This window comes from Folsomia candida, unplaced genomic scaffold (genome assembly GCF_002217175.1).
Source record: "Folsomia candida strain VU population unplaced genomic scaffold, ASM221717v1 Fcan01_Sc001, whole genome shotgun sequence".
Taxonomy (NCBI): Eukaryota; Metazoa; Arthropoda; class Collembola; order Entomobryomorpha; family Isotomidae; genus Folsomia; species Folsomia candida.
The window spans coordinates 20074328-20097658 of record NW_019091193.1 but is presented as its reverse complement, the minus strand read 5'-3'; the positions used below and the strand labels follow the sequence as shown (position 1 = coordinate 20097658).

General features: G+C 35.5%; 3 protein-coding genes across 9 annotated transcripts; 1 reads left to right on the top strand and 2 right to left on the bottom strand.

Annotated features, from left to right (window-relative positions):
- The first annotated feature begins 889 nt into the window (after positions 1-889).
- LOC110843848 (glycine-rich cell wall structural protein) lies at positions 890-3538 on the top strand. Of its 3 annotated transcripts, none has more exons than XM_035846071.1 (6): positions 891-1272; positions 1377-1629; positions 1741-2112; positions 2196-2261; positions 2341-2724; positions 2788-3538. In XM_035846071.1, the coding sequence occupies exons 1-6, from the start codon at positions 1255-1257 to the stop codon at positions 3417-3419; spliced, it is 1725 nt and encodes a 574-aa protein (XP_035701964.1). In that variant the 5' UTR covers positions 891-1254; the 3' UTR covers positions 3420-3538. The 3 variants fall into 3 exon arrangements, with proteins under 3 accessions (XP_021945588.2, XP_035701964.1, XP_035701965.1); XM_035846072.1 differs by having other exon boundaries at positions 892-1272; positions 2812-3538; XM_022089896.2 differs by having other exon boundaries at positions 890-1272; positions 2341-3538.
- A 2-nt stretch (positions 3539-3540) lies between these two features.
- LOC110855474 (innexin inx2) lies at positions 3541-5952 on the bottom strand. Its single transcript, XM_022103884.2, has 14 exons — positions 5818-5952; positions 5629-5710; positions 5539-5562; positions 5344-5433; positions 5199-5262; positions 5071-5126; positions 4881-4985; positions 4717-4805; positions 4424-4557; positions 4208-4254; positions 4092-4128; positions 3999-4023; positions 3873-3929; positions 3541-3805 (listed from the first exon to the last, which is right to left on the bottom strand). The coding sequence occupies exons 1-14, from the start codon at positions 5889-5891 to the stop codon at positions 3586-3588; spliced, it is 1104 nt and encodes a 367-aa protein (XP_021959576.1). The 5' UTR covers positions 5892-5952; the 3' UTR covers positions 3541-3585.
- Positions 5953-6316: 364 nt separating this feature from the next.
- On the bottom strand, positions 6317-18547 carry LOC110861134 (proton-coupled folate transporter). 5 transcript variants are annotated; one of them, XM_035856009.1, is made up of 13 exons: positions 18410-18547; positions 12989-13836; positions 12798-12850; positions 12665-12718; positions 12384-12559; positions 12207-12262; positions 11452-11693; positions 10633-11314; positions 10117-10356; positions 9798-9881; positions 8332-8401; positions 8177-8263; positions 6317-7661 (listed from the first exon to the last, which is right to left on the bottom strand). In XM_035856009.1, exons 2-13 carry the CDS (start codon positions 13212-13214, stop codon positions 7565-7567), a joined length of 2067 nt encoding a protein of 688 aa, XP_035711902.1. In that variant the 5' UTR covers positions 13215-13836; positions 18410-18547; the 3' UTR covers positions 6317-7564. The 5 variants fall into 5 exon arrangements, with proteins under 5 accessions (XP_035711902.1, XP_035711891.1, XP_035711897.1 ...); XM_035855998.1 differs by lacking the exon at positions 18410-18547 and adding an exon at positions 17850-18394; XM_035856004.1 differs by lacking the exon at positions 18410-18547 and adding an exon at positions 18189-18394.
- Between the last annotated feature and the right edge of the window lie 4784 nt (positions 18548-23331).

Sequence of the window (23331 nt, the reverse complement as noted above, 5' to 3'; positions counted from 1 at the left end):
GAATCCATTTCAAAATCGCCATTTGAAGACATGGAAGATAAGGAAGTTGAGCTCGCCCCGTCTATAAGAAAAATCATACAAAAATAGTTTTTTAATTGCATTTCTACTTCTAATTGTTGTCAGAAAGGCTACATTTGTAAATTAATTGTCGCTTATGTTTACAATTACTTATTAACTTTTTCAGCAGTTTCCACCATGCGTCTTGTATTTTTACTGCATCCATTTTTGGTTGTCCTGTAGCTTTATCATAGAACAGCTATTCACAATAATTGTGAATACTATTGATTACTATGAGTTGATGACTATCCAGACTATCCTAACAAATAGTTTTGCTCTCCGGCAATGTCACATTTTTGTTGCAGATTTAAATACCAATTTATTGTGTGCAGCGTGTGACACTGCCCTAATTATTATTGGCAATGCAAACTCATTTTATTTTTATTATTATACTCAATTTGTAATGCAACTATAAAAATGTTGAAGTCATCCTTCTATTGTTCTTCTGCGATGATGATAAAAGTTCATGATTATTGGTTTAATCCGTATTATACTACATATGACATATGTATTACGATGCTCCCTTAACTTAAAACTTAAAATGTCAAGTTTTTGAGTATTTTAGATCAATATCGAAAAGTCAACAATGCTTCAAAACTTGGGCAACCTAAGGGCAAAAACAGCAAGTGAGGTATTTCAAACATAAAATTGCGTATTTTTGAGGAAATTGTTTCATACTTTTATTGATAAGATCTTCCCTTGCATAAGAGAAATTTATGTAGAGAAGCTTATACATTAAGTTTGCAGCTGGTCTAATTACTTAACCTGTAATATGTGCATATTTTAATGGGTTTAAACGTACATATGTATATTTACTAAACGTAATTCACTAAACTAACTAAACCTTTGCTGTTTTATGTCTAGATGAGTATCATGTGCCATGATATTATGTATTCGAATCTAGTGTAATAGTTCCCACGCTGCTTGCATCCTATTGTAAAGAAAATGTGTGTAATAATATGTGTTTGTAAATTTTATGACTTATTTCTCGTGAACGATTATGTCTTTCGTGTCAGTCAATTATTGAAAGGGCAAGTGTGTGGGCGTCGGGTGAAACTTTGGCGCAAGTTGCTTGTAAACCTCTACGACAGGATTATGGTTTCGGAAAAAAGTACAAGGAACTTGATAATTACTACAAACAAAGTTTAAACCAAAGCACAATATATCATATCCAATAAATATTTAAAATTTCGAGTCATGATGAACATCTTTATGGTAATTTTTATTTCACTTTTGAATCAAAAGTTAAACTTGGATTCTACATTGTAAAACAAGATTTATAATTTAGAGTTTGACAATAATTTTCCGAGTTTTTACAGACATCTCGAATCCTATTGTTGGTTGGCGTCACATTTGCAGGAGGAAGAGGTGGGGATGGGTGGGGCGGAAACAATAACAACAATGGTGGGGTAGACAGTGGGGGAGGTTGGAGGGGAGGAGGTGGCTCATCTGCAGTAGGCTGGACCAGAGGTGGTGGTGGTGGCTGGAGTAATCCCTCTGGGGATGAGGGGGCCTGGAACGACGAAATTGAGGTTGGAGGAGGAGGAGGATGGAATAGTGGTGGCGGTTCAGGTATTTTGGAGAATAACCCATTCGGACTTTTGTCCGAATGAAACTTATAATAATGAAAACTTATAATGAAAACTTATAATAATTAATAATACTTGTAATTAATAATATAAGGTGGGGGTGGATGGAGTGAAGGAGGGCGTGCCGTCCGAAACAGTGGTAAAAAGGGGGGTTCGAAGGGAGGATCGAATGGTGGAGGACGAGGATGGGGGAAAAGAGGCAGATCGCGACCTAAAGGAGGTGGATGGGGTCAAGGTGGGGGAGGGGGAGGAGCAAAGTTAGCAATACTGTCCTCCCTCTTGCAGAAGGTAGCAACCATCAAGGGGGTAATTGGATCTCTCAAGCAATCGATTGCTGGGTCCTTAGCTGGGGGGCTAGGAAAGGGCGGCTTTGGAACTGCAGATGATGATGACGACGGAAATGGATGGAGTAGTAGCAGTTCTAGTTCTAGTGGTGGGAACGAGTGGCGTGGGGTCAACAACGGTGGTATGCTTACATAAACAAACATTAATTTTCTCGCAAAAAAATATTGTTTGTAAAGACGGTCTAATCTTTTTCTATTGTTGCAGGGGGTGGCAATGGCTGGGGAATGAGCGTCCCTATTGGCTGGGGTTCAGGAGGTGGTAGTGGTAGTGGTACGCATAACTAGCAAACAATGAATTCTGAAAGCCAAACTCTTAATTAATTAAAAACTTAATTTATTAAATTTCAAAGGAGGTTGGGGAAATTCTGGGAGATATGCATCGGGTGGAAATTGGGGACAATCAATGTTTAACCAAAATCAAGGGGGTTGGGGTCAGTCCGCTCCGGATAACGGTGGAAGATATGGCGGTGGTTGGGATTCCGGCGGATCTTCCAACAATTATCAAGGGAGCAGTGGTGGTGGTTGGAATTCAGGCGGTAGCTCCAACAATTATCAAGGGAACAGTGGTGGTGGTTGGAGAGGCCAATTTAATCAAGGGTCATCAAATAATGATCAAGGATGGAATTCTAACAATCACAATAGTCAAAGCAATGGCGGTTGGAACCAGCAAACTCAGTCAGGAGGGGAAGGACCAAGAAATCAAGGAGGCTGGGGTTCAAACAGTAACCAACAAGGTGGGAATTGGGGTCAGACTAATTATAACCAAGGTTGGGGATCAAATAATTATAATAACATAGGTGGTGGGGGGTGGGGTAATTCAGGCCAGTCGCAGCCAAACAACCCTGGACATAATCAAGGAAATAATCAAGGCTGGGGTCAGAATAATCATAACCACCACCAAGGAAGTGGGGGACATCAAGGAAGTGGAGGGCATCAAGGCTGGGGCCAGCATAACAACAACAATCAGGGGACTGCCGCCACCAACAACGTTCCACAAAATTTACCCAGCAATAATCCCAGTGGGAATCCGAACAATCCGAACCTTTCTCAACAACCAAGTGGTATCAATCCCAACAACAATAACGCTCAACCGAATACTAATAACCCCCAGAATCAACAGAACAACCCTAATAATAATAATAATAGCAACGGTTCAAACAATATTACTAGTCAACTACAGCAACAGCTACCCTTTCAACAAAACGTACCTCAACAGGGTCAACAAGGTCAACAACAACAACAGCGACCCCAAGGCCAATTACAGCAAGGTGTCCAAATACAACAACAGCAACCACAAGCTCAGCATCAGCAGCAATTTCAGCAACCCCAAACACAAGGACAATTTCAGCAGCCCCAAGTACAAGGACAATTCCAGCCTTTTCAACAACCAGGGGCGAATTTCAACTTTGTCGCCAGAACTAAGAAATAACGGAAAGAAGACTTTTTGTTTGTTAAATTGATCTTACTATTATTAGACACGAGAATAATATTTGTAATGCAATAAGATAAGTTGAGTTGAGATGAATAAATATAGAATGTGTAGAAATATGTGAATGAAACGTGTACTATTTAATCATAAATAAATAGGTGACACACTATAGCTGTTCATCAACCAAATAAAGTAATTTGTCAAAGGTGATTTGATCCAGGTTCTGTCGTAGTAGGTGAAGCAGCACCCAGTCCGACGTGGTCAACTGCTTCACCACCGTCTTGTAAGAATCAACGCCAAGAGATTGACACCGAATTCTGGTCGAGAGCAACGTCATGCATCGATAAATCCATCCACCCAGCGAGACGAACGACACAGCAACGAACCTTTGGTCATGTCAAATATTTCATTTAATAGACATACCATGAATTCCATTTTATTCTAACTACATACCAAAACCAGAGAAATGTAAAGATTTTCTCATTTATGACATTTAACGGTAAAAGGCACCTAAAATAAGATAAATAAGTAAAATAAATAAACAAATCAAGCAAGCAAAGTTATAAAATAAAAGGTTACAATGCGTTAAATCGCTGAATGGATCCTAAATTATAAATGAAAAATTAATTGTACATTAATGTATAAATTGTAATGAAATATGTAACAAATTACCGCTCGGTCCATAAGTGCTTAAATCACATTTTGTGACCTACAACAGATCATAATGTTAGTCTTTATTATCGTTTGATCTGGGTATGTAATAATCGATTTTCAGTATTTTTTAGTACTCTCGGGAAGACATCGGCCATTGGATCTGATCTGTCCTCAGGGTCTCCTTGATAATTATATGAAATAAAGGCCGTTTTTATCAAACAATTTAGGAGTTACTTATGGGTCTATATGAGGCCTCAAAAATAATATCAGGAAACGTTTTGAATGTATGCGACTTGCATATTATTTATGAGACATGTCACCATTATTTAGGAGACGTGTTAATTGCATACCTTCCAAAAACTGCAGAACCTTAATTCCATACGTGGAGAACTCTTTACTTAAAAAGAGGTCCGTTAGATAGCAAAGGCCTCCAAGGATAAGCAAGTTTAAAAATTCACAAAACAGGAATGTCATTGCCCAAGCACTGCAACCGGAAAAAGAGCAAATTATTTACTCATATATTGTGTGCACATGTAGCTACTAAATTATTAATTGTTTTGTGATTTTTGTCCGACCCAGTGTATTTGACACCTACGTTACGTAAGTACTTAATAAGCACATGCTATTATAAAATTGAACTTACGAATGTGTCCCAGTTGATTTTACAATGTAGTCTGCTAACATTATAACTTGTTTGCTTTTCATGGACTTCCCCATAGGTAGTTCTGGTACCTGTATTTAATAATGCAAGTGATGTGTGTATATATGTACATTCGTGCATATACTTTCATACTTAAATAGGCTAACATTTAACTCTTGCACCAGATTCTTTAACTTGTTGTCATCCACAGCTTTCCAAATTACATGAGGAATTGCAAACAGCACGCCCATAAGGAATAGATAGACATTTACCTGTTGAAGATTCAGTTTTTTTGCAGGAACTACTAAATACATGAATACCACTGGAAGAGTAAAAAATTTGTAAGTAATCAATCACCCATTGGTAGTAGGCGTGGAAAACCTTTTCATTTCTTCCTTCAATGTAGCCAGGCCCTGGAAAAGTATTACCTTTGTATGGTTTATTTCTTAGGCATTAAAAATGGATCTACAATAAACTCCCCTTACCTCCAAGCATGGTTGAAGTCTTATAATCCATTTTCATAAGGCTGGTGGCTGAATTGTAAGGAACCTATTTAGCGAGCATAGTAATAGTCCATGAACGAACAATTGTCTATATTTCATGAAAATTTGTCCGCTTATATGCACAAACCGTGAATGTCGTCGTGATGAAACAGTAAGTTTCGAGCACTTTTTTAGGAATAATTGGATCCGTTCCTTCGTCCTCTTGCATGTGTACGCACTAGTTTTGGCCCAAAATATGTTGAATTGGAGTTTATTCGAAAAAGATGAGGAAAGCTCATCTTCTTCGTATAAACTCCAATGCCACCCACCAAAGTCAACATACCTTGATGTGGTCCCCAATATATTCCTAAGAGTTTAAGCCAAACAGGAAAAAATAAATTTAAAGGAAACAAATAACCTCTTAACCACTTACCTTCATGCAGACCAGGGCCGAGAAGAGGATGCAAAGGAGGGCGGTCAGTCTATAGTGAAGACGGAAGGTCCAGTCGTCAATTCTAGTAAATCATAATTATTCAATGGTTCACAAATATTCGTCGTGTTAAATTACTTGCATTTGATTGGATAATAGTTTTCATTTAACTTGTAGCGTTCACTTAAGTACCTTATTTTGGGTGCACCCTTCGACAACAGCAGTGGCTTGCTGAGGTTGTTCAAGGTCTCAAAAATTGACGACATTTTCAGAGGAAAGTTAGCCCAATTCGATCCAAATATACAATGTTCTCCGAGATCTGCCAAGTCAAGAATGAACACTCAGGATGATCTTCGAATGTAGAACAGCATTTCATATTAACAGCGTTTCTGTTAATGTTATTCAACACATTATCTTCATCATACATTTCAAGTGGTTAACAAAAATGAAGCTCAGAAATGGTATCATCTATTATGAAAATTATTATGCACATGCCTTAAATCCTGAAATCGCATTTCATCAAGCATGGGAGGACCTTAATACACGTATTTAGTAAAAGTTATACCACGAGATAATTATTTATAAATGTGTCCTGTCAATTCGCACATCCTTGACCACAGATTGTAGTAAGCATTACGTCTTATTTGTACAAGCGATCGCGATCAATGATTTAGAAATTCAAGAATACAGATGGTGGTCGAAATAGACATTGATTGTTTTTATTTGATTTAAAAGTTTCATCACATCAAACTTGTGGATACATTTTACATAAAGTCAAAAAATAGTTTTTTTTACATTCTTATCTTACATATTCAACTATTTAAAAGTTCGTTTAATAATTACTACCAGTCTTTTGAGTTATGTACGGATTACAATTATTATTTTTATACATATATTCAGTGTACTTATGTATGTACATATAATGTTTCAGTTACTTGTCAGGAAGGACCTTACACACCGAGTTGGTTTAACTTGTAATGTTCCCTTACAATAATATTATTTATAACTACTTTTTCCGAGTATATCATAAGTAAGGAAAGTTGAAACTTTGTACTTTGCTCAATCATCCAGAAATTGCCATTCGATTTTAATTTAGGGTAAATTGGAATCTTGAGAATAATTGCCATCTCGAGTAATTCCATGATGTATTTATAAACAAGGTAAATACATTAAATGGGGATCTACATACATACTTACTAGGACTTTTTGCTTGTAATTTGAAATTATCCTTTGATTAAACTTACATGCATGCAGGCAGTACTTGTAAAAAAGTAGTTTTTTAAATTATTTTAATTCTTGCAACTTTTGTCTTCAATTGCTAGCAAAATACAATTTTGTGAAGGATCTCACATAACAGAATTTATTTTCATATAAGAATCTTTCATTTCATACCTAAAAAAAGATGATCACCCAGTCAGTCCAACAGTTTTGTCAATGTGCATCACATACAAAAGTGCGTATATATACACTACAGTAAATATATTACAGCTAAATAAATTCGAAAATCCCGTGTGCTTCAATCTATGTAAATTAATACAACTTGTATTCATCTATTTTTATCTCATGCTCTGTTCTCATGCACGGTTAATTACATAAAATGTATTTAGAATATTTAGGTACAATACTTTGGACACACCTTGCAGTTCAATAATATTACCAAAACCAAGTAAGACATACAAAAAACAGTCAGTCCGTAACCCACAAAATTATTATTTCAAAGTTATCATCACAATAAGGACAAGCGTTGTTGGTAGATTATTATTTTTTAATTACATCATTTGTACATTTCTAAATTTCATTCCTACCAACACGACCCCTGTTTTTGTCAAGCTCTTTGTTGTGCTTTATCGTACAATAACAATAAATACCCATAACACCCACCACCATATTTTTTTTCTCGAAAGGACAATAAATGATTCATCATCAGGTTTGTGCAAGTTTACAACGCATTGTTTTGCTGTAAATCTGGGCTGTGAGGAGCGTTAGTTACCGCAGACTCCAGACGCTCCAGTTTAGACAACCGACGACCAATGAACCTGGAGAAATAAAAATAGTAAATATATGTACATCAATCAGTATACATATGTAAATGAAGTTCGGGTAACTGAGAGCTTCACAATTACCCACTGCCCCAGTAATGAGAATAAGGTCAAAGTTCAATAAATTATTGTTTATGCAAACAAATATCATCTCAAATCTCAAGTGTTTACATAATTTACAATTTGATAAAGACCCGAGAACTGGGTCAATCTTGAAAACCCTTTATTTTGACTAGAATGTGTCTGTGCAGTCTTTTTTAATACCTTTGTTGCGTCTCTAGACATAATTTGCCACATTAATTAAGGAGTCGAATGCAGTAAGATCAAACTGAACGACCTCCATCAACAAATGGACATATATATTTTTTATATCTATGCAAATGTATGTACATAGCATGTCTACAAAGAGCAATTATGTATGTCTCATAGAAATTGACAAAAATGCTAATTAATTAAAACAACGGGCTATGCAGCAGGGTTCAGTGGACGGTTAACAGAAGATCATCGCTTACCACATGATGAGAATAGGAACGATAAGTAGCACTGCGGCCAGAAGAAAGATGAAACCTTTCAAAATTGGTCTGGTCAAAGGGTACAAACTGTTCAAAGAATGAGACAATCAAAATACTGCGAATAAAGGTTAGCAATTTATGCATGTATGACAAACCTGTTGAAGAGAATTGACGCAGTCATAACTGTAAAATCTTCCATGATGGCGAAAAACGCGAATATTTTTCCTGAAATTAGAGAATTCGTATGTAAATTTCGCACACCTAAATATGATAATTACAAATGTTTGCATTTATCTGTACTGTTAAGAAATTAATATTTACATATGAATAAAGTGGAAGCGTATATGTTCCTCTAACAATGTAAGATGACAATTGTAAGATGACAATTTATTTTAAAACCAATTTTGCGGGCACCATGCACCTGTAAAAATTATTAGTGACAGCTTGTGACGATTTTTAAAACTGGGGGTAAATCTAAAGGAATGTCGGAATGATCTCATCTGATTTTTTTTCGTATCATAAGGTTTCTCCTCATGAGTTTCTTCTGCTTAATCTCAGTCTTTTGAGAGGTAGGGTGTCATTCATGTCAGTATGTACATGAACACAAGTAGCAGTGGCATGAGTCGAATATTGATGTCAGCAAGATTACATTTGGTTCTAGTATAAGTCGATTCTTTAATAATAAAAATATCCTGATCCTGACCCTTTCGCATAAATAGGTCCTTTCATTGTAATGTCTAAGCAGTTGTACTTATCCTCAATAAATCAAAATAGTAAATGTCAAAAGTGTATTTACATAGTGTATATTTTCGAGATCTAACTTGTTTCACAGCTTGAGTGTTAAATGCATGTGCAATCGAATACTAATTTCTATAAACCAGATTAGAAGAATAAAAATATATACTGCACATGTTCTTTGTTGATATTAATTGCACGTTTTAGGTACAAAGAATAAATTGCAAGCTATGTATGTTCTAGTCCACCATCAAAATTGCGCAGCAATTTCTCTTGTTTAACAATGAGCTCATTGCATTGTCAAAATTGCATTGCACTCTTCATTGCATGCCAAGTATGTACATACGGAGCTTGAGGTAGATTGAATTTTGGATTGGGAAATACATGTGGATGGCAACTTTTTGTCTTGTTCTTCACAGTGACGAAGGACATATTTGCATCTGCACCATGGCATCCTGGCCGAAAGACTTTCTCTGATTAGAAAATGAACGAATCGAGGTTGCTGCAACGGTGAACTAGATCCTATATCTCAATATTGCCCCTGCAGGCCTACAACCTATATCCATGTACATAATATGCAGCTACTCATTGTTGGGTGCACTTGACAGAATTTCCCTTTCATTTCAACAACCTACTTTTCATTCAATATGCCACTCGTACATAATTATTCATAGTAGAAAGGTTTTAATTAATTGATGACGATGCCTGCAAATAATCGTGAATGTTTAGAGTAAAATATGGTTTACTCTCAAAACAAACAAAAAACTCTTGCTATTTCCACATAGGAATTTCCACGCCGTACAAGAATTTGAAATTGCTCGCATATGTAGATACTTTTGTAGTGGACTCTTAATAGAGAGTGACAAATTAAAGAGTAAAAACTCACCTTGTTCATCACTTGAGACCAGTTTTGACAGGAGAGATCGTGTAGCAGGGATACTAAAAAAGCTGCAAATGGCCACAATTGGTACTGCAAATCAACAAAACAAAAAGCGTAAAAAATTATATTAATTATTTAGCTCGTACTTATTGACTAACGACAAAAGTTATACAGTTTGGCTTAAAGGGCTCATCAAGAATATGTGCAACTTTTATTAAAAAGTAAGTGTGAAGGGAACTGCATTTACGCAAGATGATTGATGCATTTTAAAAATTGCCAACGCTGCATAGCCAAGAAAATAGTTGAGATTAAAAGTAATGATTACCCATAAACGCCACGGTTGTATTGGGACTAAGGGCATAAAGTACTAGTCCAGCCATCCGAGAAATCAGACCAACTATACAGACCGTACTGTCTCTTATCTGAAAATGTTGAAAAAGCGGCATCCCCACAAGAAGCACAAGTGTTCCAAGCATGTATTTCAGTCCAAAGTAGTATGAAAACGTCTTATGGCTCCATTTCAACGGATCCCCTTTCGAAAACAAAAAAGCCACGTCCAACTCTCCTAAAAAGAGCAAGATTGTTATTTAATCCAATTTCTGGCATGGAATATTTGTAATAGTACATGTGCATAACACTACCACTGCCAATCCTGGCACGTGCCTCATTTCAAATATCTGAATGTATGTCATTTGTGCTTGAATTATTCGTGCAAAAAACACTTTGTTCAAAATTGATGCATATGTTTCTTGATTTTATATTTAGAATTATATTTAACAAAAAATTGTAAGTGTGTTTAGATTTTCTATGCATGTATTATGAGCGAAAATGTTGTGCTCACCTGCGGTTATCATCATTCCAATATATCCTGCCACCAGTGTCAAAATGAGATAAGCGCGTCGTCCTCCTTCCCTCTTTTTAATCACCGTTTTCAGGGCAGCAAAAAAATGCTCGGATCCGAAATACCTGGAAAAGCAGGAGACATCCTCGTGCGATTCATGCGGCGACTCTTTCGATCTCTTCAAAATGTTTCTTTGTCCATCTTCTGATGCAGAAGAAGAACCATCCTCAAAATTTGAATGGCTTTGGCCGCTACCCGAGCTGAGTGGTTGGTACGGTGAAGGATATGAATGGTCATGTTGTTGGTGGTCAAAATTATGACACGTGGTATCAACATACACGGATTGTGTTGCTGATCTTGCAACATCTGGTAAATTAAGGCCAAGACCCAAGTGTGGTGTGGGAGAAAGTAATTGTTCCACCTCCTCCTCCTCCTCGAGGTCTAGAAATTCTGTGTGCCTGTTTCCTTCAAGTGTTGAAGATTTGAGAGACGATGAAACGACTGAAGTTGATGATGCCGCAGAGTGCGGTCTAACCCCATCAATTTCCGGAATTGGGGCTCCATTTCCTCCACTCCTAATCGCATCGCCGTGCACTTCTTTCACGAAAAATATAGCGTAGAGAAATGCGAGAGCGTAGCAGATCAACATGAACACAAACGAAAACCCGTGTCCGATGTGCTCCTGCAAGATAGTTTGGATTGATACAACATTATAATTAAAAAGCATAATTAGAATTGCATCTAACAGATTTAAATACTTTACTAGAAATGTATAAGTTTACTAAAAAAAGCTAAAATGATTTATAAAGTGTGACGTACCAGAAGGGAGCCTGAAAGGAAGGGCCCTACGGTTCCACCCAGAAATATCATGGCTTCCAATCGAGATATTCTCACGGTCCTATTTTCTTCTGAACTAATTGATGACACATAACTCATGCAGCTCATGATGCACGACACGAAGCCCCCAAATAGACCTGAAAGGAAGGAGGCTGAAAATACCCACTGGATTGGGAGATGAGGTTGGAAAGCCAAAATGATGTACACCACACATGCCAAAACACCTAAAATAAATATAAATAAATTGTTAACACATATATGTACGCATTGTACTTGTGTATGTATAATGTACACTTTATACACTTGACGTGGTCAGACTACTCATTAAAAGAGGCAGCCATTCCAATAGCGGTAGCACATTCGATGCTAATGAAAATTAAATCGGCTAATTGCCGATTTAATACATATTTAATACATATTTGTTAAACAATGCAACTGTTTTTTTTAATTGGGCAACGTGATGGTGTCTAAACATAATTAATCATAGCAAAGAATCCAAATATATATTTTTTGATAAATGTTTCTCAAAAATTTTGTTTAGAACACCCAAAACATCGGATTTGAAATAAAAGTTTCAGTTTTGACCTGTTTTGAACCGAGAAAATGGAATTAGGGATGAAAATCCTTAACAAATGAAATTTGTTCGAAACATAATGTAGCAAATTCTGATCGATGATTTTCGAATTTTTCAAATGAATGGATAAAAAAGAATGAATAAATGTTGATTTATTACTAACCACCCAACGGAGGCAGCACGATTGGCCATTTCCGTCCAAACCTATCACTCCACGAGCTATCAAAATCAAAGTAATTCTTGTTAATTGCTTCCATTTTATTTGTATGCATACGCGGACGCATCAGTGATAACTAATGAATAAAATAATAGTTTTCTAGTAAATTAGTGTATTGCCTACCCAAGATACACGGCAATGAAAATTGACGGAAGTACAAGGGCTGAGGTGCAGACGAGGATGAGGTGGGATGACATGGCTTGAACTGCTTCAGCCTCTTTGGCGAATTCCGGCGATTGGAGTTTATCGCACGTGGAGACAGGGTACGATTGGAGACATGACCTCATGTAAACGAGGTCCTGAAACCGTAAACAAACCAGATCTTAAACGCGTGTCTTTCTGCATGCATACGAAATTACATGTAATTTCATGTAAGTGTAATTAAGTAAATGTTCTGAACCTACTTGGAATGATGCATACTGAGAAAATGTGGATAACATGTACAAGAAGACCACTGGCTGAATGGAGGAAAACACGGAGTATTATAATTCACTTGCATATAAACACGACATTTTGTTTATAGATTTACAAATATACCTCCACCGTTATCGACGAAAAGAACTGGGTAAAGACAGAGCAGCATCGCGATCCTAAATACAGTGATAAAATACTTACTGTCAGCGTGAAGTCATACCTTTGTTATGGTGCCAATGATGATTTGAAAGAAGAATGCCGTAGAAAGAGAAATTAGCCATTCACAATTACTGTGCAATATGTGTAACATGTACCAGAAATTGTCACCCCTCCTCTGTTTCCTTTCATTTGATGATCTGGTGAGTTTGTCTTGTTAAAGAGCGCAAACTGTGGTTGAGATCCAATTGTGCCCTTCAAGGGAGCGTTTGCATCTCCTTTCTCACCATAACTCACGTCAAATTCCGACTCTTTTCCAGAATCTACGTAGATTGATCCTGGAGAAAGCCAACGGAACCACTTGGATTTTAATTTGGGGCTCATTTATGTTGGTCACTGGTGTATGTAACTAACTTAAATCCACAAAACAGTTGTAGGTACATAGGTACGTATGCATAAATGCATATGTATATATTTGTTAGGGTGTAAAGTTATCTTGAAGACTTTCGATGTCGATTCGCATTTAATGATTTAAATATTGACACTTTGCACCGTCAAATCAATCCATTACAAAAACAATTATATTGGCACTTGCACTAACAGTGGTGTGTTTACAGCTCAATTAATGTTTATTTTGTATGGTCCAAAGACTTGATTTATTTCACAAAGTTTGCAGTCGGTGCTACGCATTGTCACAAATACACGTATTCAAATTCCAGCACGAGGAGGAACTATTACGTATTCTCGTAAAGTCGACCGTAATCAAATTTAAGACCTCGTTTTCAGGGTTGTTTATTTGGACTTGGTATGCGCACAATTTGTTTAATGGATATTATGATTTTTGCATTGTTTAAAGCTTTCTGTATCATCGTCATGTCCTATTATTATTTGATAATAAGTTATCTTTACTCCCCTCTGCCCACTGGGTTTGCTAATTTGGAATGTTTGTAAACGGCAGGGTGTAAAATGTTTTAGTCAAATTCCAAATTGAACATGTCATTTCTTCCTGCAAAAGAATAGAAGGAACAATCAAATTACATTAAAATTCTTGAGTGATTATTATTACCACAGTTTTTGCTGGCATTTATGTTTGCATAATATTAGCTGCGTTGCATTGGCATTGATACATACAAGGTATACGTACATGTGCCCAAGTCATATGTACATATGTACATATGCACATACATACATGCTATGATATGATTGGTACAACTTAAAATGTGCAATATATCAAAACGTACAGCGTATTATTGTATGCATAATGTAAAGTGTGGTTCACGTGGCGGAGAGCAAATATAAATTGCTTTTCGGAGAACAATTTTACGACTCTATAGTTTAGGGTCAAGAATCAGGAATGCAATAAAATGCATTCATCGCCTTTCTGCAGTCTGGCAGTGGAAAGAATTACTCGTCAATTATAATCATTTGAACGATTATTTGAAAAATACATACATGCTCATATTCAGTATGTTATCGGTGTTGGTTTGAGAGCAAATCAATTGCATAAGTGCAATGGCAAGCTCATATTGACGTTGATGAAATACTGGGTTGAACAGTAAAATTAGGGGACAGAGGACATATGTATATAGATAATATCTGCACTTGTCTTTGAAGAGTCTTTTATTGTACATAAAATGGCACTTGTACATATACTATGCATCTTGGATTTCCTGCTAAAGATACATAAGTTTTACACATATGCACTCAAGTCCATGCATAAACTGTTGGAAAATATAGTTTGGATTTAAATATATAACATTAAGCACAATTAGAATTTCATCCAAAAGTACTTTACTAGGAAAACTATAATGATTTATAAAGTGTGACACTCATGGAGTAATATCCAAGTATTTCGTACAGAGATATTTATCAATATGCATAAAGTACTACTCCCTCTCATACAATTCGTTTTCAAAATGCACTGACCTGCATGGAACCACTGACACAGTTGTGAAAGAGTGAGTTACGTGTATCTATTGGTGCAACTAACTAAGAGTTAATCGGAAAACTATTAACCCCCACTTTACGAAACACACTATTTGTCCAGTATGTTCACAAGATTTTTGACTTTGGACACGTTGCGTCCTTGGGAGAGTGCGTCTGGTCACTGTCTGCATACGTCGACTCGTACCAGCATTATGCACTCATGCAACCACCATTCTAGCTCTTCTCCACTTGTGAATGAAGAGAATTCAATCTGAACACTGTTGTCCTAAGCAGCTTTTTTGAGAGATGAGGTGATTGTGAGACAACACAAGAGTGGTGTTGAGAAACTGAGCTGGGATTAAAGTCACTTCTTCTGCCATCACTTGATGCACTGCTATTTATGCTCGAGCAAACCAACTTTTCCTTGTAACGTTGTCCTATCCCCGTCAAACAAACTCCACTAAAGTCACACCAATGACTGATAAGTCACCTCCACGACCTGATCTTTACTGTGTTTTATACGATGTATAAAGTAGCATGTGTGTATCAAGTAGTTCTTCAGGGATGAACTTTCTCATCATTGTGTCACAAGATTTCAGCTAAATGCACATGTTTAGCTCATGCATATAGATTGAAGTTCTTATGGAAATATTTACAGTATGCATCAACGACCCACCGAAAACGAATTATTGGAGATGTACATAAGCACATGCTAAAATAGGTTTTATTCCAACGTAATGCACAGTAATTCTTTGGACAAACTTAATTATTTGCAGGTGCTTGGTGAGAACGATTTCATAAACGTTTGTTTTAAGGAGCTTTTGCCAGGTGTTTAGTGCTGGAAGGCATGTAAGTATATGATGATGAGACATCATGCACATTGTCTGGAAATCGGCTACTTTAATCGTTTTCTTGACCAAAGACCATACCTTGTTGCGTCACTTAGACGCAATAATGGTGTTAAAAAATACCACAATCACGTCATCAAATAATTAATGAACGCAGTGCGTAGTGAATTTGTGATAATATTTAGAAAATGTTAGCCTACTAATTTAAAAATCTAGTTATCAAATTCTACGCGAGGTTTTAACTTTCTAAAAACTTTGCTTTAATTTGACTTTGCTATAACTTAAATACAGACTTAAGTACATGACAAGAATCGAAAATTATATATACATGGAATTTTTAAAACCAATTTATAGACCAGGTTTGGTCTCGTAATACCATTGAAAAATGCACAAAATTAAGCATATAGTCTCTCATCTCCAGGATTTTTTAGCCATCACATGCAAATTTTCAACATGCTTCTTGATTGTTTTGCAATTTTGTGTATTTTTGCAAATTAGTTTTTTAAGTGATTCTAACTCGTGGACTAATCAAACCGGTTTCAGATCTCAAGAAATATTACCCAAAGTGCTCAAAGCTAAAATATATATTTTTTGCGCTCGTCTCCCGTGGCTATCGTCTGGGCTCCGTCTCCTCAACATCTCAGTCAGTCATGTTTCAAGATTACCAATTTTGACTTTTAGACTCGGCGATCAGAAATTCAATCAGACTTCAAGCTTCTAACCTTAACCTAAAAGTTTTGACAAGATTTTAAAATAATGCGTTTAGCTTACTTTATGGTCAAAGTTGAGCTTTTGAAGATGAAAGTTTATGTCCAATGAAGAATTTTACGAGTTCTCCTGCCACAAAAATGTCAATCAAATCTGTAATTGGCAATCTCCAACTTTTGCAAAAAAGAAAAAACTAATATTTTTTTGTTGCACCACTGCACTCACTCAGTCATATATGTTATAGGACACAACTATCAGGCTGCTTTAGAGCTGTTCATCTCTTATCATAGCCATCATGCCAGTTTAAACTTGTACATGGTTGGAAATTGCTTTCTATAACGAACAACATGCTGATTTGGTGCATGGAAAATATTCATCCACTGCTTATTACGGATGACGACTAAATGAGGTGATGATACGATATGGATATCGGATCATTAATAGTAGATACGATTTCCCTCTTTCCATGCTTTCTGTTTGTTTAGTGATGAATGTAATAAAATATAATAAGTTGAATTGAAAATATAATCTGTGTGGAATAGAGACTCCAAAACATGGCTAATAAAAAGTGGCTGCTGGGTTAGCATGGTTCGTACGTTTAATTTAGCATTATGTCATTTGGTTTGAATGTCAATGATGTTGTGATAATTTTGTGTTTACTGAATTAAAACAATGGCAAACTGTATGCAATGGAGTGAGGTAAGATAGAGGAGAGATATGGAGATGAAACCTGCTCACATGCATGTGACAGTTATACACCAACAACGTATTCGTACAAAGAAACCCATAATGTGAAGATTTTTTTTCAGAAATTTATCCAAAATTTGTTTGCTTTTAAATTAAACTTAAAATCGCGTTTTTTGCAAGCAGTTTCATCTTTGTTATACTATGTTCAGAATCTCTAGACCACTATTCCGTGTTATGAATATGTTTGCATACAATTTAATAACAGATATCATTTATACATTTCTGCAGCTTAATCAAAAATGAGCCATGAGAGAATAGATCATATAGAGACCACGTTGGTGTAAAACCGTCGTAAGGCGACTCGTCGATATTATTCAAGCATTTAACATTGAAATTAGGTTGAATGTCAAAAAAGTCAAGTTCATGGAAAACAAGGAAAACATGAGCTCGTGGATTCTGTTTCTCATATTGACAAGATTGGCGATCTTGTTCTGTCGTACTGCATGTTGAGCTATAAATATACTAGACATTGAGTTAGTCCATAAAGAGCAGTATCGTTAGAGTGAGATAGGTAATCGTTGCATGGAGACTATGTACCTACTTAGACATAAATTTTGCTTGTCAACCGGTAGTGGTGTCAGGATTTTGAAATTCTTCTTTCAATATTGCGACTTTATGTTTCATAAAAATATGGCAACTCTTTTATATTCTAAAGTCCTTGTAAGATATTTACATACGCTGATTAATATTTTTTGATATTTTACGTTGACTAAAAAATAGGGCTTTAATAGGGTCATCTAGAATGACGTTGAAAAATTGGCTTGCATTAATAAATCAAAACTTTTATTACCTGCAAAACTTTTTCATGTATTTATCCCACTTACGATTTTCCACCAATCAAACAAAAAAATCACTTCCTCATTTTAGTTGTTCATGAAATCCTGATGATGATGAGCTTTTTGGATGCGGAGGACTAAATTAACCTAATAAACTGAACACCCAATGGCCGACCGGAGAATAAATGGGCATTAAAGCATAGCTCATTGTAAACTTTGGGGAGTTCCATTTTTTTCACCAACTTCTTTCACTTTAGGTTTATGATTTAGCAGCTACGAACCCATGAGAAAAAATACTCTGGTTATGCAAGTGTTGAAATCTTATAGGTATCGCTATCCATCATTTCACTCACGATTGCTTATTGTGTTATTTCACTCCATGCACCACATCCTCCACGCCAAGTTGTCTAGAGACCGAATCAAAATCGTCGACTAGATGAAAGGAGATGTGCTACCAGTTGATGCACTTTGGATTAAGGAAACAGCAGCCAGAGAGTACAGCACATTAAATGAATATATATTCCGTGTGAACCACGAGCTGATGCAGGGGTGCCAAAATAAAAATAAGTAAAACCTTGAATTTCCTTAGCACGAGTGGTCTTAAAAAAGAGAGGACAGACTAAGATGAGAGGATTAAAGTAAAAAATAAGGTGGAGGGATGATCTTCCTCCAGTTCTTCGGTCTGAGTGGAATCAAAATAAAACATAAAAAACTTGTGTAAGAAATTATAACCATCTTCTTCTACATACTCCTCCATCCAGTAACCTAGCCCAACCAGTCTACTCTAATTATTTACCAATCTTTCGTCCCTATCTCCAGTTTACATACGAGGAGCCCATAAAATACATTCATACATACGTGAATATACATACACACATGTATAGCATGATGTGACTGACTACCCTATTTATCTTATTATGCATCGACTGGAACAAGGGAGGGGAATATGTATCTTCATCAGCCAGCTCTTAAAAAATCTGGAATGAAGAAACCATCACGAAGCTGAGATCCACGATATATTTATCTAAAAATCGTTTATATGGCATTCTTCTTCACTCCCCAAACCATTACAAGTTTACTCGATTAATGAAATCATGAGAAATGGATGAGATGATATACGAGGCAACAAAATTTGACACCAGTTGGACATGAACTACAATAATGCATACATAATAACAAGCATTATCTCGTTGGTTCGGATCGATTGAATTTCAATCACAGGTTTCAATGGGCAAAGAAAGAGGGAAGGTCAAGTTCAAGTTTAAGGTCTTTTATAATCTGCATGCCATTTATTTAAATAACATTGGCTGAGTGGGTTTGATTGGCACAAACTAATAGCCATTACTCTTTACGTGACAAAATTATACGTTTGCTGTCATAAAAATCAACCTCTTAAAGACAGAAACCATGCATGCTTTGCTGACACAATAACAAGTTTAATCAGAATGAATGTGCAACATTCAGACGCTGGAATTTCATTCGTCTTAACGATGTGGGAGAATCTTGCACATTTCTAATTTTTGCAATAGGCCATACACCCGAACTGGAGTTTATGCCAACTTGCATGCATAATCTTCACGCAGTATTTTCTTGAAATCTCTTTCACTAAGAATGTTTCATATGCCATACTATTAAACTTGAACTTGGGTACAATGGTTCACTAGATTGTTTTGCAGAAGGGAACTTGGACTATTTTTTTGCTACACATTTTCAAGTTAGCTTCTACACAATTTTACGACATATTCATCCCTGGAGAAACAGTCATCCTCAGTACTTTGCAGTACTTCTGGTGATGTGTGATGCAGAATCTAGAGATGCATATTTTAGGTAGCATAAAATTTAATGAATGGGCTTACGTATGTAAAGACTTCACGATTCAGCAGAATTTCCCCTTCTCAAATAAGCAATAAAAAATATTTAGATGACATTAACAAACGAACTGAAGAAAGTCACGAACAAGTTATTTGCATTCATTCATAATTTCATGCTAGTGGCACATCTAATTAAATTACTGCATGGCATACCTATTAACATTGGACATAGTTTGTGAATTAATGTTTTCATGCTCACAATATTTATCTAATTGACAGTAATATGTGGAGATTAATATAAAAAATAGATTAAGATGATTATGTTGAAACACATTTTGCAGAAATATTTAAATGTCAATTAAAAACATTTTACATTTCTCTCTGTTCTTATACATAAGTAGTTGGTAATGTAAAAATTACAGAATTGTAGGTATGCTTACTTTATGGTATAACATGTAAATGAATGTTTAAGTACTAAAGAAGATGAACATTAATTGAGATGAAAGTTCGGTAAAAAGTTATAATGCATGTTTGCTGGTTAATTTGGAAATCAAGAAATCATTCACTGTCAACTGTTGCTTAAAATATTATTTCACATGCATAAACCAAGTCTTTTTCTACTCTGACTGCACCAATTTACGTAGATCCTACAGGTTGATTTGATAAGTTAACGACTTTTCTTGCTAAAAGTTATTTCAAGGTTTCTTAACTTTCGATTCATTTGAAATAATAATGAATTTGAATAAGTTTCCAGGAAAGAAATATTATTAGGACGAAAGTAAAAATTCTAGCTAACAAAAATGAAAGCAGTAATGATACCCTTCTCAATATATACCCATACAAGCATAGGAAAGGAGAGCTTCACTAATTGCCTCTCTCAGATTGGAATGCCCTTTCGATACATTGTAAATGCCTCTTGTCAATAAAGTTTTGTACGTAAATTACCAATTATAAAGATTCTCAAAAGAAGCAAGTTGTGATATAGTTTATACATACCTAAAAAACATAAGCACACATGTGTACGATTTTGCTTCTGAAAACTCCGAGTATCCACACTCAAACTAATTGCATAAGAGTTACATACACATCATAATAAATGTCAATTAGCAAGGAAATAATTATGCAATTTACTTTATTATCGTCTTCATAAACTTGATTTTAATTAATACGTAAGCATATTCAAAAGTGGTTCATAAACCAGGAATTGTTTCACCTAAACGAGATCACATAAAAGCACCAATTAAAACTCCGAAATCTGAGTTCCTATGATGAGAATTTGTTCCATTTCAACAAACACGGAATTCTGATAATTTCACTATTACAATAATGCAATAAACACTGCATGTTGTTTAATTTGAATATTACGAAGCATCATTTACTTATATATATATATATATGGTAATTTTTATACTCTAAATCCATATCATCTTATCATCGTCATCAGGAGCAGTATTATGGCATGTTATATCATTACAATTTAATCTCATTAAACCCTGTTAAATAGATACTTCACATCAGTTTGGACAAGTTTTCTGTGGAAATTGGTTAAAAATTTATTCATTACGTGAGAAATGGAGCAAATTTCCATTGCATAAACTTGTTCGAACTATCTGTACATGAGATTAGACTCAGGAATTTCATTTCAGGAAAGTCAGGACATTTATGTTTGATTCGAAACCATGCTATGTGATTTAAACTCTAAATGCACAACTCGTGTCTGCTCTGCAACTAAAATTAACGTGTACCAATAATATGTATTTGCATAGCAAATTGCCACTCCAGACGACCCATCATGAATGACCCACTAAATGCGCTAAAATACATTGCACCCATGAATTTTTATGCATGCATTTTTGTGCACCATAAATAATGATGATAGCAGATGATAATATGTGTCATCTGCTGTTACTAAATACAAACTTGTAGTAAAACTGTCATAATTTTTGTGCTTATAATCTTTTAGCAAATGCAACTTAAAGTATGTAATTGCAATGCTTTCATTTAGCTGAAACTGAAATAACTTGGATTAGATTAATTTTCAATTGAATAAATTAATTGTGCTATACCAATATGCCAATATTTATTCAATTAATTCTTGACACCTTGATAATTAAAATTTCGTGAACGGTAAAATTCGGCACAATTAAGAATATTTTTTTTTGCGGAGATATCAGGAAGTAATGCATGCATAGGTTATCTGTAATGGTTGACATTAGTTGTTAGTGGTAGATTGATACATAAAAATTATTCTAATAAGTTAAGTAATTTCAACTGTTTCCTTAATGAATTAGCAAATATTTTTGTGCGGAATGATTAAGATTCGCCGGCCCTTCATGTTGATAGTACATACGTTACCAGTTCAATGTCAACCTATCAACCGTGTCAGCGTTTCCAATAAGAACCCTAGACTGATTGTGAGATGAATGTAATAAATGCCCATGACTTCTATAAAAGTGCGCACTAACATTATAAATTACGTTCATATTCATATCTCAATATATTATCTGAATGAAAATGGATCAAAAGAATGTACCTTGTACAAAACCACATGAGACCATTACGGATGCAGACACGTTTATTACAATTTTTGTTAGCGAGGAAAATCAACAACATAATGATACATGCAGTATCCCAGCAATTCTCCAGGTCATATACTTGGAAAATTTGAAAATAATTGACCGCAAGAATAGTTTTTAAAAATGCAGTAGAAACAAAATAGCATTAGGGGAAATAAGATTGTTATTGGCTTACATTTTGCCCGAATAATTTCGCATAGACTTTCTTGTGGTCTCCAGTTCACAAACCCAAGCAGTGCGAGTAAAGAGTGTATATGTACGCATGTACTACGTATAATGCGAATAGAAAATTGTTCTACTTAATATGATGGCATAATTAAAAGATGTTCGTATGTAGTTTTATTTTATAACTTAAAGCTGACGAATGGAGGAGACTATTCACTTTCCAATGATATGTACCCACAAATAGTATTTACGACGTTATATAAGACAAGTATCGAAATTGAATGTCTCGAAAAAAAATTGATCTATCCGTCAACAAGTTCAAGATCACTCCAATAAACAAACTTGCTTTGATCGGCCCTGTACTACCCACGTGCTAGCATCAAGTGCGACTGGAGTGTTTTTGTTATTTTGCTCCATTTTAGAGACATATCACTTGCATGAGAGACTCGAGTGAAAGCAAATTGTTGTTTTTGAGCAGTGTCGAATGGTGGTAGAAAGAGGGAGAAAGCAAATTGTATAATGGATGTATTAACAAAGTTGAGCTGGGTGGTCTTGTTTCGCACTCTTTCTCTCTCTCAAGGTTTCGACGCCCCAATGGACTTTGCTCAAGGTTGAGCACAAGTTGGTCCAATTTCATTACATTCACTCGTGATTTCAAACTCTCAGGTGGATGGAATCACATCTCGCAAAACGTTCGATATCCCTGCTCTCAGTTTTCAGAGCAAGGTAATGGCTATGCCTATATGTACAGAACTATGGTCAAAGTTTGAGATAGTTTCAAAGAAATGTGGGTAAAAGTAAAACCTATTATTAATCTATGGATAAAACCATCAACATTTCATGGAATTTGAAACCCTTCAGATATGTTTATTACCAAACCCTTACTCATTTAATTAAATGAATACCTAAAGATTACACACCTCCTTTAGCAGATAATTGAATTT